The sequence below is a fragment of the Saccopteryx bilineata genome, chromosome 9, assembly GCF_036850765.1.
Source record: "Saccopteryx bilineata isolate mSacBil1 chromosome 9, mSacBil1_pri_phased_curated, whole genome shotgun sequence".
Lineage (NCBI taxonomy): Eukaryota > Metazoa > Chordata > Mammalia > Chiroptera > Emballonuridae > Saccopteryx > Saccopteryx bilineata.
Window position 1 is genome coordinate 15,687,633 of NC_089498.1, and position 15,554 is coordinate 15,703,186.

The window sequence follows — 15,554 nt, forward strand, 5'->3', positions numbered from 1 at the left end:
AAATTGTTCTTCCTGATCTGGGAGAATGTTCACCAAACCCCTTCCCCGCCACGGAAACTGCAGTCCCAGAGGCAGAATGGGTCTCCCCCGCTGTACGCACCCACATTGGACCTCTCGGGCACATTGGCGTGATAGGTCTCATGCAGGAACACAGGAGGGTTGTCATTGATGTCCTGGACCTTGACGATGAACTCTGACGGTGGCTCCAGCGGTCGGTTGGTGTCCCTGTCCACCGCCTGAGCCATCAGCGTGTACTGGGCTCTCTCCTCTCGGTCTAATGTCTTGGTGGCATGAATGTTCCCTGATTTGTCATCAATCACAAAAATGGTTCCGGCTCCTTCACCTGAGAGAATGTATTTAATGTTCCCATCACCAGAGTCAATATCGGAATGAAGCTAGAAAAAGAGAAATTGAGATTTGTAATTCCATGAAGGCTGCATGGGGGGATAGAGACCTGCTTACATGCTGTTTGCTGCAACTCACCACACACACACACACACACACACACACGCACACACACACACACATGCACACACACGCACACACGCACAATGAGAGGGAGATGCTCCCACCCCATCTGACAAATGAGGAAATGTTATATTAGAGGAGATTATTGCCTTGTCCAAGGACACACAGCTAGGAACAGAGAAGCCAGGGTTTCCACCTGAATGACGAGTGTTTTAAAATTCAAAGGTTCCTGCGGTCTCTCCCTCCTCCCCACACAGAGGCACACATATCCTATATATACGCATACATATCATTAACAGTTACGTAAAAAGAAATATATGCATGTTACAGAGAATAAAAAACAAACGTCGATGCAATAAGTGTTCTCAGCTCTGAGTCCCTGTTCCCTCATTTTCCCTCCTCAGACACTACTGGTGTCGCCATTTCCTGTGAGTCCTCTGTGCCCCATTCCGTGCACGAGCTAGAATGTCTCTAGACAGATACATGAATACCGTTCATTTTTATGCAACAACGTGCCACACTGCACACTTCACTCTCCACCTCTCTCTTCCTCCAAGAGTGAATGTGGGTGTTCCTCCCACGTGGGCACATACAGGTGGGCCTGGTCTGTCTACTGTCTGGATGCTGTTCTCATTGCTTCTAGCAGCTTTCTCCCAAAAGACACTAAAACTGCTTCCAGGATTTTGTTACTGGAAACAATTCACGGATTAGACCTTTTTAGAAGTTCTGCTGTGTGGCACATGAGGAATGAGAAAATGGGGGGGCCTGAGACGTAGGCGGCCTCGCAGACCATAGGAAGAATCTTAAATATCTTTAGTTCCCCCCCTCCCCGCTCCTTTGACAAAACCCAGGGGAATTATGGTACCTGCCTAAATCCACCCTCGGCAGGGCCGGAAGTCATCCAAGTCGCCCAACTACCCCTCCTGTTCCTTTTGGCCTCAACACTGGCTGTGTATTTGATCAGATGGAACTCCCCAAACACCACGTCTGATCGTCCTGTACCAATAAATAAACCCCCCCTTCCTTGTCGCCCAACTTCAGTTTCTTATTCTGAATTCCTCTGCACTTGTTGCGCCCTTTGTAGGGAAAGGTGAGCATTATTTTACAACTCTCACAGGTTTCAAGAGCACTTGACGGGATAAAAAACTTTTGGTTCTATCTACCGCAAGAGAAAGCCCAGTATAAACTAAAAAGCTTCAGCTTATTATTATATAATAATAACATATTTTTTTTATATTATAATATGTTACATTTACGATCAATGCCATTTTAATTATTATTATGAAACCAAGGCCTTGAGGCTTGGTCTAAGTCACAAAAGCAAGACTGAACACAGCGCTTTTCAAATTTTTTTGTGCCGATCCTGTTTTTTGGGTTTTGGTTTTTTTTTTCATCTAATTGATCTGCAATGCCGCAGTGAGCCAGGAGCTATTTCAGCTCAGGGGGATCCCTGTAGATATATATGATTTTGGCAAGACTCTTGAGAATGAAATAGGTCTTATTTCATGATCAACCAAAAAAAAAACCACAAAAAAACCCTAAAAGATTTTAAAAGACATTGCTCATAATTTTTTCCTTGTTTTCAGATTTCAAAATCTCAAATTCCTTTTTTTTTTTCTCACCAACAAAGATGATCTACACAATTGACAACAGTATCTATTAGGCTGGACACAGAGAGCCGCTGGGGAAACCACTCAGCCCTCTCAAGGGGCCCAGCCCAGGAGAGAGGCACACACAGCCAATTCATAACTGAAGGCCGATGGCCACCCCTCGGCCCAGCGCAGCATGGGACAGACTGCGCCTCCCGCACGGGATCCCACAGCCCACAGTTTGCCAAATCCCACTTTCTCAGAGCATCTTGAAGTCACTCAACCTTGAATGTCGTCAACTCAAAGGTTATTAGAGAAGCAGTCATCTAGAGTCTAGCTTCCCTCTTGATTGGAACCCGTGGGTCAGCAGTGTCTCAAAGGAAGATCTATAGAGTCTAACTCTTTATTCCTCCCCATCCAACCTGCCATCAGACTCATTCCGTGGGCCTAGATTTTAATCATCGCTCACCACTTCTCTCCGCCCCGCCCCCGCCCCTGTCCGCTGTGTTTCCTTGTAGTGGGCGTGACAACTGCTGGGTCCGGTGCTGGCCTGGCTCTCTAGGTCCTGCCTGTTCTGCAGCCTCCCTGCCCCCACCACACACTAGGGGCCCCACCAGGGCTACTCCCCATTCAGAAAGTGGACGGCAGAGGTCTGCTGTTCCAGAACAATTCAGCTCCCCACACTGTTCAAGCAGCACAGCCCCTGCCGGAGCTCAAGTCCCCTCTTCCTCCCGGGGCTGGGAGCCTGGCTCTTCCATGGAGGGACTTCTACAGTGATTTCCCCGTGTTCCCATCTCCAGTGTCAACTTCTATTTTGGGTATAATCTTTCCACTTTGGGCATAAATGATTGAACTTCATTAGTACATCTCTTAAAAGAACAACAACTCTTCTCTAAGCTTGAAGAGTATTATGGAGACACTAATAAGGACCTCCTCCAAATAGGTCAATTTTTTAAACGGGAGAAGCTGTTCTGATGTCTAGGAGCAGCTAAGATAACTGTGTTGGGATTATGAGGCTCAAAAATTAGCACCCTCAAATCTGTTCTTGTCCCTTCACCCTCCTGCTCATCCTCTGGGTCACAGGTTATTATCATGGTCCCCCCCCCCATCACATCTCTCTTTGTCCCTCCCCAATGTTGCTATGTAAATTCAAAATAAAAAATCACTTGTATTGAATTTTGTCATTACCCTACTCCTCAGTTTAGATTTTCGTTGCTTCGGTAAGACCCCTATAAAGTCAGGGACTCTTGTTTTTATTTTATTTTTTTAAATTTATTAACTGATTTGAAAGAGAGGGAGGGAGAGAGATCAATTTGCTGTTCCACTTATTTATGTATTCACTGATTGATTTTTGCCCTGACCGGGGATCAAACCCGCAACCCTGGTGTATTGAGACGATGTTCTAACCACCTGAGCTACCTGGCCAGGGCAAGGTCAGGGGCTCTTTATTCTAGTGTACCATTTGCCAGCTCTGCAGGCTTTTGATTTTTATGTGTGTGAACACCTATCTCTTTATAAATAATGTCACTATTCTCTGAAAGACAGTTGTGTGTCTTCCCATAAGTGATAGCGGGCAGTTTTTCAAACATATTTTTGGACTCTCTTTCTCTCCTTGCATTTTTTTTGGAGGGTGTACCCAGAGAAAGCAGAGTCCCAGTAGTGCAAAGGACCCTCCAGACCTCCTGAGTGCGGCCGGGCCAAAGCCAAGGCTGATAGAATCCCACCCACTCTATGACACACTCGTTATTTACAGGGGCTTCCCGGAAGCTGGGCTTTCCTATCAGGACCTGGGGCCCAAGGATGACACTGCGCCAGGCGGGGCGGAGCTTAGGCTCCAGGGAGGGAGAGAGACAAGTAAACAGATGTGTGTAACCCTAAACCGGAAGCTGTGATGAATGGGGTAGAGAGGGTTATGAGGACCCATGGAAGGCCATCCACGTGGTGGGGGTGGGGTGTGGCCAGAGAAATGCCCCAGCTGGAGAATGGCTAAATAAATAATCACTATTTCTGTCAGCAGACGATTGTGCAGCCATTTAAAAAAATACACAGCTTTTTTTTTTGTATAATATTAAGTGGGAAACAGAAGGATAAGTCTATGAATTAGAAGAGGCTGGAAGGACGTATGAACGGATGGTTTTGTGGTTCTCAGGGACGGCCAGACCGACAGTGTCTTCCCTCCCAGAATTTCTCCGGTGAGCTCTCTACCATCGGGCCGGGGTGGGGGTGGGGGGGCGAGAACTAACTGGGCAGGAAAAGCGGCCTCACCCTGCCGACGAGCACGGGGTCGGGCCCGGTGTACTCCTCGATCACGAAGAACTGGTTCCAGACCCAGCCTCTCTTGGAGCGCTGCAGCACCTGCCCCTCCTTGCCCTTCTCGTGGTGGCCGTGGAACGAGGGCCGCAGGTGGCCCCTCCGCTCGGGGCTGAAGGCCTGGCTGTGGCACAGCACGCCCAGGCACACCAGGGCGGCGTGCAAACAGTAGTTCTCCTTCATGTCTGGTTCCGTGGTAGGCGCAGGAGAACGCGGCTGTCACCCCTTCCACCAACCGGGCGGCGGCCGGCCGAGGGTGGCCTCCCAGACGCGTCACGCAGACCTCTCCTGGAATGGGGCGTCTCTGCTGGCTGAGCGCATCACGTCAGGGCTGCCCACGTCCCCCGGCGGCTTCTGCGGGCAGAGAGAGAGGTCAGGTTACTGCAGGCTGCGTCCCTACTGCGTCTCCGCCCCGGTCCTCGCTTTCTGTCCCTGCTGAACCACGTGAGCGCTTCGCTGCGGGTACCGAGGAGGCGGACCTAAGACATGGTCCCTCCTCTCTCACAGCTTACTGCGTGGCAGGTGAGATGCACACACACAGGGAAACCCCTCGGGGTCTAGCTAAGGATAAAACGGGTGCGCTGGGGAACCCAGTGTCCCCATGGAGTGTCAGTGTTGTTGCTTACTGCCGCTCTTCTGAGGGCGGTTTGCTCGTTTATGAAATGGCGATGAGGCTCATACTCACTGCAAGTGGACACGGGGTGTGTGTGCGAATGGTTAATGTCCCGAAGTCTCAGCCCAATGCCTGGTACATAGTGACCCCTCCATATCTATGTTATTGTTGATCGTAATTGTGCACGGGTACGTTTCCGTAAGAGAACACCTTAGGGCACCGTGGGAGTCCAGGAGAGAAACGTATCATTGATGGGGACTGAGAACGGAGGTGGCGCACAGTGGGGACAATCAGGGGAGAACGGAGGTGGCGCACAGTGGGGACAGTCAGGGGAGACTTCCTCGAAGACAGGATGGCCTGAAATGAGAGTCACTGTGATAAGGAGGAAGCGGATGCGATGTCCATGCATAGGAAGCAACACGTCCTGAAGCCCAGAGCTGGTCTCTAGCCCAGCAGGTCCCAAGACGTCCAGCACCACTGGAGTATTTAAGGAAGAAGGCAACTATAGACCCAGGCAACTATAGAGCCTGCCAGAGAAGGGAGGTCAGGCAGATCCTGAAACATCACTGACGGGCAGGTCACTTACACTTCTGTCAGTGAAATCCGGGGTCAGCTTCTCACTGGTGGGTCACTGACAGCTAGAATGTCAATTCAGTGGGCAAGATTTGCTCTTGTTGGTCAAAGGGCCACCCGAGAAGCTGAAGATCCCACCTGAACCGAGCAATGTGTCAAAGGATACTTTACACAAGCTCCTTCCAACCAGGAGAAGCAAAATAAAACAGCAGGCCCTACCAAGCAGTCCAAACACCTTGTCCCTGGCACGCAGACAGGAACAGCCTCAACAGGAAGAGGCGCCGCTGACACCGTGTCCAGACTCTTGGAGGTGTCTGATCTAGGGTCACTCCAGTCCTCTCCCTAGCACGCTGGTCCTCCCTTCTCCCTAGCCCTCAATGTCTGCCTCAGGCTCCTGGGCTTCCTCACTGAGCTTAGTCTTCCTGGTGCTGGAGACTTAATTCTCCCCTACGGAACTCCTGGTCCTTGCTTCCCCTCTGAGCACCCCACACTTCCTCCTGGACAACCATCCTCTCCCCCGGCGGCGACTCCACTTGGAGTCCTAGTTCCCAAAACCAGACAATCCCCCGTACCAGCCCCACCATCAATGTAAGGGACTCTCGGAAAACTGTTGGGCACGGGGGGTGACACACTGTTATGGAGGGTGACGTGTCATTTCCACACCGGCAGCTTTAAATGAGGTTGGTGAGATTCCTGAGTATTGTACAAATAGGTACTATCATCTCCTTCTTCCCTATGTGGTTTAGATGATGTGGTGGGGGGCAGAGGGGAACAGGGAGGAGGAAGTGTGGATCTTGGCATAGTGGACTATACTTAGATGTGGAAATCAGATAAACAGGATTGGAACACTGCTTCTGTATCTTAAGAGTCTGGGGAACCACAGGCAGGTCGGTCCCACAGGCTGGGCCTCCATGTTTCCTCTAAACAGCAGCATGACAAGGATTTCTGCACGTGTACAGGGCCGGGCACAGAGCGTGAACTGGGCTCTTCCTAGACTGCGTGCGTCACTCAGAAGGAGCTGCTCCTAACTTGCAGGTGAAGATGCCCAGAAGAGGGTGGTGAGGTGCTCTGTCCAAGAGAGGGGTTAGGAATAAGAGTTCCATGGAGCCGTCTGGCCAGCGGAGTCTAGAAAGTAAGGGGATTAATGGAATTTTAACTTGTTGGTGCAGAACCCCTTTCCTTCTGATGTCCTTGAACTTTACCAGCCCAGGCCTCACTGCTTCCTTTCTCATATGGGCAACATGGCAGCCGAGGAGACCCAGAGGTCTCCAGTGTTAGTCTCCAGTGTCCATCACTGCCCCCAGCACCACTCAGTGATGTGTGATGTTTGTCCCTTGTCAAGATATATAGGGATATGTTTGCTGTAGACAGACACTTCGGGATGTGTACAGGGCGGCGGAAGAGGAAGATTGAAAAGGCAAGGTCATCATTTCACAGTTTCACCTGCAGGCTCGGGCATTTAATAATATATCAAACGCTATTCTATGCAAGCCCAACTGACTGCATTAAAAGAGCGCAGAGAGGGAGCCAGGAGGGGGTTAGATCCTAACATGAGGCAACGGGAAGCCACAGGAAGGTCCCTGCAGTTATGTCTGGAGGCTGGAGATAGGGTCGCCAATCTGCCACTAGCTTGTCACAAGACCTCATCAGTCCCCTTTGAGGTGGCTCTGCCTCATTTTTCTCTCAAATAAAGCCATTGAGTGCCATTGTCTCTAAGTGGCTTCCAGTTTCATAGTCATGGCTGGAGCTCTGGTGAGAGATGGTAGGGCATTTCTTCTGATGCACACACTGTCTCTTTCCCAGACTGAATGCATTTTAGTGGTTGGGATGATATCTCTGCTCATGCTTATATGTCTGGTGAGTGAGCTCTTTGAAGCTGGCCATTCATAAAAGGAGGAAGTCTGGTTTGAACCACATGCTTCAGGTTCAACATTGACATTGCCACCGTAGAATCTCAAAAAGAAATAGAGAGGAAGGAACATATAGTTCAACAAAATCCCTGCTCGTTTACACCGTGCCGAGGATTAAGCGTTCATTCACATGGCGATAAATTATTCTCGCATATAAACTGTGAAGTGCATCTGAAAAAAAGGCTTTAATTAAAGTTGATATTTCGGCACCTTTTTCTCTGGCTGCCATTTTGCTATAAAGCACAATTATTTCTGACACTAAAAGTGTTGCTACTAGATGATAACTTTTTTTTTTCCTTTGAAAAAAAATCCTGGCTTGGTACTAATGAATTTAAAAGCTTCCACATGACCAATAAATACTAAACCCTTTTTAGTAAAGATGAAATTGTATACTTTCTTCTGTCGGAAATACCAGCAAAACCAACCTGCTTTTAAAAGTAATTCATTGGTCCCTGCCCAGTTGGCTCAGTGGATGGAGCATCGATTCAGCATATAGATGTCCTGAGTTCGATCCCCAGTCAGGGCACACAAGAAAAATTATCACCTGCTTCTCTTCCTCTCTCCCTCTTCTCATTCTCTACTTCTCCTGCACCCAGTAGCTCAATTGTTTTGAGTGTTGGCCCCAGGCACTGAGAATAGCTCAGTTGATTCAAGCCTTGGCCCCAGACAGGGGTTGCTGGGTGGATTCCAGTCAGGATGCATGCAGGAGTCTGTCTCTCTATCTCCCCTCCTCCCACTTAAAAAAAAAGTAATTCACTGGACCCATTATTTATAAGTGCATGTGACTATGTGATACATAGTTATTTTAGTGATCAATCTCAGGTATATTATATAAGATTAATTTTTTAGGACTTGATTTTTTAAATGTATTCAATTTCAGAATGAAAATTTACTCAGCAAAAGCTTTTTATAGGCACTGTTCTAAAAACTACAAGTAGTAACTCATCTACTAATTTCTACAACACACTTATGAATAGGAACTCGGAGTGTTCTTATTTTAAAGAATGAGGAAACTGAGGCCCAGATAAATTAAACAACTTGTACAGGGTTATGCTTCAGGTAAATAGCAGAGCTAAAATCTGAACTCATGACACCTGGCTCTGGAGTCTGTTTTCTTAACAAGAGATCAATACCAACTCTTATCTTGTTTGTATATGAAATTCACAGGGAAAGGCTATGGACACTGTGATAGTGATAAAAACAGTAACCTAGAAGCCACCTAAAGCAGTGGTCCCCAACCCCTGGGCCGCGGACTGGTACCGATCCGTGGGCCATTTGGTACCGGTCCACAGAGAAAGAATAAATAACTTACATTATTTCTATTTTATTTATACTATTTAAGTCCAAATGATGTTTTATTTTTAAAAAATGACCAGATCCCCTCTGTTACATCCGTCTAAGACTCACTCTTGACACTTGTCTCAGTCATGTGATACATTTATCCGTCCCACCCTAAAGGCCGGTCTGTGAAAATATTTTCTGACATTAAACTGGTCCATGGCCCAAAAAAGGTTGGGGACCACTGGTCTAAAGTAGACTAATATTAAGACTGGATGTCTATTAATAATATAACTATGATGAAAATAATAATAATCACAAGCATCTGTTCATTATTATCTGCCTAACTTTCTTCTAAGTGCTTTCAATGAGTCGAGTCATTGGATTTTCACAATAACCCTGCAAAGTGGTAGTATCGTTATTCCATTTTACAGGGGAGCAGTGTGACGCAGAGTGAGATTAAGAAACTTGCCCACGGTTACAGAGCCAGCACACAACGGAGCTGGGATATGTGCCCTGGATGCTTGGCTTCAAGACCAGCATTCGTATCCCTTACAATCTTATTGCAGCAACACCTAAGGGAAGGCTGCCTATCAAATAGAGACACACGTCCCAACACACATCCAATAGTCTTATGACAAAAATCATTTAAGTTTGGGTGGCACCGGAAATGTGGGAGGGGCAAGCAGACGGGAATAATGCTGTGATCAAAATATTAAAACCAAACCAGAAGTAGGAAGATGGAAGTATTGTATAGCAGTGACCAAAGCGAAGAGGGCTAGATAGTGTCTTCATCACTTCATCACAACACCGTACAGCCAGGTCCTTAAACAATACCCTTAAACAAAAATTAATTTGCTATTTATTTTTAAGCCTGTTTCAGAATTTCTGAATACATGGCTTAAAAATGTTGTGTTCAGGGAGATATATTATTATTATTATTACTTTTAGAAATACTCCTAAAATCTAGAGATCTGATTGATGCATTCAATGGTAGAGAGTGTACAGGAATCATGCCTGAGAATGAACAGGAGGCCACCCTCCTGAGAGGACCCTGACGTTGGTAGTAATTAAGGAAATATGTCAGTGCTCTAACTGGTTTTAATAATGACACCCAAGGCAGTCCTTGAACACTCCTTCCATTAAAGCACTTTCTAACAGTATCCAGGATGCCCAAGCACTGGGTTCCATGAAAACATATAGGAGAACTTTATTTTATGATTGGGGCATATTGCTTGGAAGGAAAAATAAATGCTGTTGAAAGTCACAGGAGTAATAACATGACAGGAAAATGAATTTGCAAAACCACCAGCTCTAAGTGGAAGGCTCACCCTTCCATCTTGAGAGCAGATAGCCCGTCATAAGCTACTGTGCCTTGAGCATAAAACTTCCTTGCTGTGCCTGCTTTTGTCTCCGTAAAAGAAAATGACATATATGGGTGTTTAAGTATATTTGGACTCCTGCTGGAGATTGTTATTGGGTAGAGAAAGAGACGAAAGTGCTTAGCAGAAAGCAAGCAGCTTTGCTTTTTCCAGCCCTCTCCTCCCCGCAGAGCTGGAAGGATCAGGCAGGCTGACCTGTTCTTTTCATTTCCAGTGAGCTAATTTACAGTTTTAAGACACGGTATCATTACATCGAGAATACCATCGAGGCCCACACCAGAACGCAAAACTCCATCCTGCCAGTGCAGTGCGTCCCCTTGTCTGGGGAGCTTAGGGGCTCCTGTCTCCACTTCAACAAACACAGCTTTGTAACCAATCGGATTCCATTATGCAAATTAATTCAAGCATAGTTTATTCCCCATTCGGATCTCATCACTCAGCCCTTGAGCTGCTGGTCTCTAGTTTCAAATCAAATCACAGGAATTATGCCATGTCTGTGGAAATCATAGAGAATGGGAGAGGAGGTATTAAGAGACCTCCTGAGTCACATTTCTGATTCTCCGACTTCTACACTCAGAACAAAGCACGAGTGCAGGGTAACAGTCATTTTGGTGCAGGTGCCCGAGCAAAAGGGGCCCTGTCTGTGCTGCCTCGCGGCCTTGCAAATTCAGGTGTTAAAGGACTGCAGCATAGACGGCCCCTTATCAATGGCCGCGGCATTCTCTAAGAGTGTAGGAAATGTTAAAACTGCTTCAACGTGAGTCTGATGTCTTGCTTCTGGAGAAAAGGAACCACACCAGATCAACATTAGAAATGCAGAGTTCACTCACTGCCTGGTGTTGGGCAGACCTGGGGTCCAAATCCTGGCTCTATCACTTACAGGCTACATCTGATTGGTTAATGATAGTAAGGATTATTCTTGACCAGATGCTTGATTTTTCTAGTGTTGGGCAGGGTACTAAGTGCTTGGTACACACCACTGTGTTGTATTTTCACAACTTGATGTAAACATCGCCCAGTTTTTATCTGGGAGGAAACTGAGGCTCACAGTGGTTAAGTAAAGCACCCATGGGCACACACTGAATCACTGCAAAGGCGGCAACTCAAATCCTAGTTTATGAAGCTGTAAAACCCACGCTTTGGCTTTACCTGGCTCCCAGACTCGGGGAGTCCACGTTCCTCATCTTCAGTACAAAGAGACGGCATGATCCATCTCCAAGGATCAGCTCAGTTCCCAAACTGTGTTCAGTACTGAATAGCCTCTTTGTTAAGATCTGAGTATCATCCTCAGGTTCTTGTGGCCACAAAGTATCATAGAAATCCCACTTCAGTCTACAGACCCCAAACATTTAGCATCATTCAGTGACTATTTATTTACCTCTTCAGCTAATTAAGTCATCTTCAAATGATGAGACGGTTAAATACAATGTGTGCAACGAAGAACTTATTAGGTATGCTTTACGCAATCCTGAAGGTAGGGTTTTTCTCCCGGTAATATTTTTAAATGTCAATAATTAAGATAAATAACATATCTACACACGCAGGAAGTAACGCTGCCTGCAGTGCCATCTCAGACTATGAATAAATGCTCCATGAATGTGTGGAAAGGGAGAGATTCTTATGTTCAGGTTTTCTTTTGAATGAGCTAAAATACCTGAGGAAAGATCGGGGCGAAAAATGGCAATGATAAACAGATGCTCCACGTAATGAACCGCCGTTCGTGGTATCGAAGCCTGGATCTAAGTCTCCCTATGCCTCAGAGCAGTAAATAACCATAAAGCATTCTTTATTTGCCTGTCTCTTCATTCAGCAATGACTTTCCACAGTGCCAGCCCTGGGTTGGGTCTTGGGGGTTCATGGCCTCCCGGAATCTCTCTGATCTGTAGAATAACTCCAGCAATGGTGACAGCTGTTTAAGCAGATGAAGGACGGTGGGCCTCAGTTGATGCAAACAGGACTCAGTGCAGGACCACAGGGGAAGCCGGGACCATCTCTCTGCAGGTGAATTTGCACCCTCTCGCTCCAGTTTTCCAGCCCTTGCTTCCTCCAGCCTTTTCTAAGTGAACAACTCTATCCACGATCGCCAGCATCTAGTCCAGCAATAACCACACCGATTGTTTCAGCCTGTGTAACATGGCTCAAAATGATGAGCTGGGGGAGCCAGGTTCACTTGAGAACTTGAGGGAAAGAAAAGAGGAAGCACCTGCCAGGTAATGAGGGAAGGTTATGAGGCCCCTGGGGGAGTGGAGTAGCCACAAAGTTACATCCTATAGCCAGTGCTTTTCAGTGAAAGCAAAGTTATGAGCAAGGCAGTTAGAATCCAAAGAGAAACAAACATGGCCTCTGTCCAGTGGTGGGATTCAGGCGGTTCGCAACGGTTCGGTAGGACTGATACCTAATTTTTTGTTGAGTTCAGCGAACTGGCTATTAATATGTCACTTGTTAACAAGGTTCTCTCTAAGGTAGGTGCCTGAGCAGCTGCCCAATGTGGAAATCACAAATTTACATTCCTTACTCTTCTTTAACATTCATATGTGCAACAGCGTGCTCATTCCATCCATAAGTGAAAAAAATTGCAACTGAGGACGCCAATCAAGAATCAATATGAGGTTCCGGCCAGTTGGCTCAGTGTCAGAGCATCAGCCCAGTGTGTGGATGTCCTGGGTTTGATTCCCAGTCAAGGCACATAGGAGAAGCAACCATCTGCTTCTTCGTCCCTCTCCCTCCACCTTCTCTCTCTTCCCCTTCTGCAACCATGGCTGCATTGGTTCCAGTGAATTGGCCCCAGGCGCTGAGGATGGCTCTGTGTGGCCTCTGCCTCAGGCACTAAAAAATGGCTCAGCTGCTGAGCATCAAAGCAATGACCCCAGATGAGCAAAGCATTGCCCCCCTAGCGGGCTTGCTGTGTGGATCCTGGTTGGCGCATATGCGGGAGTCTGTTTCTCTGCCTCTCTTCCCCTCCTCTCAATGAAAAAAAAAAAAAGAAAAGAAAAGAAAAAGAAAAAGAAGCAGCAGCAATGTGGGAATATCTTAAATATTAGTTTTATTGTTTTTTGTCAAATATTATTTAATAATTTTCTTTAATATTTTTTTTTAATTTTCTTTAATATTTTAAAACTCTTATAGTGTAATCTAGTTTTGTGTACCTCTTTTATTGTTCTTATTCAAGTAATTAAATGAATGAAATAACAAACTACCTTTGGGTATATATTTTTTTTATACTTAAAGCTATCATTAGGGCAGAGAACCGGTTGTGAAATTATTTGAATCTCACCACGGCCTCTGTCCCTGAGCCACTAAACATGGCCTGCTCTCTGAAGACCTTGGCAATTGAAGACTGCCCTCCAGCTGCCATCCTATGGGGCCCTACCCCACTAATCTCCATCTCTGAACGTCCATGTCATTGGCAATGCCCTGTGCATCAAGTGGCAGTGAGCCTCCTGTGCTGAGCTAACCTAGGTGTTTCCTTTTATCATCAAACAGCAAACTAGTAAACTACAGTGATCAGGAGGGAAAGGTTAGGTGGTACTTTTGGTCAAGCGTGAAGGACTGTAGCTGTGGAGATATTTGTTGGGATGTAGAAAGTGCCTTTTTCTTCTCTGAATTTCCAGTGAAGACTGGGGGCAACAGAGAGGACTTTACAACAGAAGTCCAGACCCTTATGAACTTGCAGAGTTTCTGCTGCTGAACAGCTGTATAACCTTAGAAAAATACTTCTTCCTCTGGGACTAAGTTTCCCCTTCTATAAAAGAGGAGGCTGGAAATAGCTTACTAAGGGTCTGCCACGTCTGCAGGAGCCTGGGAGGCTGTGCTGTGCTGTGCTGAGACAGGGTGGCAGGCCTCCACCTCATTAGAAGGTCTGGGTCCCAGCGGCCAGGACTGCTCTGCACACAACTCTAGGAGGCCCCACTTCCATCAGATGGAATGGCAGTGGTGTCCTATACGTGCAGGCAAGGCAGAGCCCGCTCACATGACAGGTCTTGAATCCCAGCATCAGGGATCAGGACTTCCTTTAATGGACAGTGGCGATCTGTTAAGGACTCTAGTTGGACGGCTGATGGAGTCCGAGCTGTCAGAGGTATAAGGGAGAAACTGACACTAGAAATGGCAATTCTGACAAAGTGGTTAAGGGCATGGACTCAGGAGTCAGAAGGACTGAGAGAGTTAGAGCTCAGGAAGTGTACGACTCTGCCTCCCTGAGTCTCTAGGCTGCCACGTTGACAATGTGAAAAACATTAGGAGTGGTCTTAAAGAAGGAGTGCTAAAATAAACAATGATACAAGGAGAAAACTTAGTATATAGTCCTTGACATGACCTTACACACAGTAGGTGATCAGGAGGGTAAATTAGGAGTTTTGCTCCTTCAACAGAGATGCAAAAATATGTACTACAAGCCCTAGATATACTGATATACAACATAAAATATACATACAACACGCAATACAACATACAACGTGCAATAAGGTGCAGGCCTTCCCAAGGTCTCTGGGAGGCTGTCCATTAAGAGGGACCCAAAGTAATTCTGTAACAGGAATTGCTAAATGCAACAGTATAAACCTTTGAGGGAGATGAGATAAAGTAGACCAGTGTTGCCCAATAGAAATACAATGTATGATTTTAAATTTTTTAAATGTTACATTAAAAACAGAACAATAACACTTTATATTTAACCTACGGTACCCCCATTGTATCATTTCAATATGTAAACAGTGTACAAATATTGAGATACTTTGTCTCAATAAGTTTTCAAACACTGGTGTGTATTTTAAACTCATGGTTTGGACCAGTCACGTTTCAGGAGCACAGAAGCTGCATGTGGCCGGTGGCTACCATGTCGGCCAGCCCAGAACGAGAGGATGCTAGAGCACCTTGGAGAGGAGGGTGGATAGCGATGGGAGGTTTCTGTTGCTGCAGCAGCAGTTCAGGGGAGAGGTTACAGGCTTCTGAACTAGAAGGAGGAGCCCCAGTGGAGAGACAGGGGTTACGGTAGGAACCACGCAGAGGCAGAGGGCCGGAGGAACTGGACCGACGGAGAGGGCCAGAGGATGAGGCTGCAGCCGGGGAGGTTGAGAGGACAGAGGTGCCTCTCTGGGCTTCCCAAGGAGAAGGGGCTGGTTTGGGGAGAGAGAGCATGTCCGCGGGTTTAAACATGTTAAGCTTGTGAAGCCAGTAGACTGTCTGACACTCGGGTGGGAAGTTCAGAGCAGCATGCAGTTCTGCCAAGAGCAGGTATCATCTGTGGAAACCGTGTCTGTTTCAAGTCTGGGCATTTGGTTGCATTATTCAATGCTCGGATCTCAGCATTGCATGAAAACCCAGAGACCTGCTGCTGTTAGTCCCTCTTCAGTTAGACTAATGGGAAAACTGGGATACAGAGATGAGAAATAACTTGCACAAAATAAAAGATGGTATGGACAGAACATAAACTCGT

The 15,554-nt window shown here is 46.7% G+C and overlaps 1 protein-coding gene across 2 annotated transcripts in view; it reads right to left on the minus strand.

Annotated features, from left to right (window-relative positions):
* The window catches only part of CDH11 (cadherin 11), a 151,430-nt gene that overhangs the window by 46,833 nt on the left and 89,043 nt on the right, over positions 1-15,554 (minus strand). For both annotated transcript variants that reach the window (XM_066242950.1, XM_066242949.1), the window contains 2 exons: positions 4,323-4,721; positions 101-395 (listed from right to left, as the gene is read on the minus strand). In XM_066242950.1, the coding sequence (XP_066099047.1) occupies positions 101-395; positions 4,323-4,550 (523 nt within the window). In that variant the 5' untranslated portion in view covers positions 4,551-4,721. The remainder of the gene's footprint in view (positions 1-100; positions 396-4,322; positions 4,722-15,554) is intronic.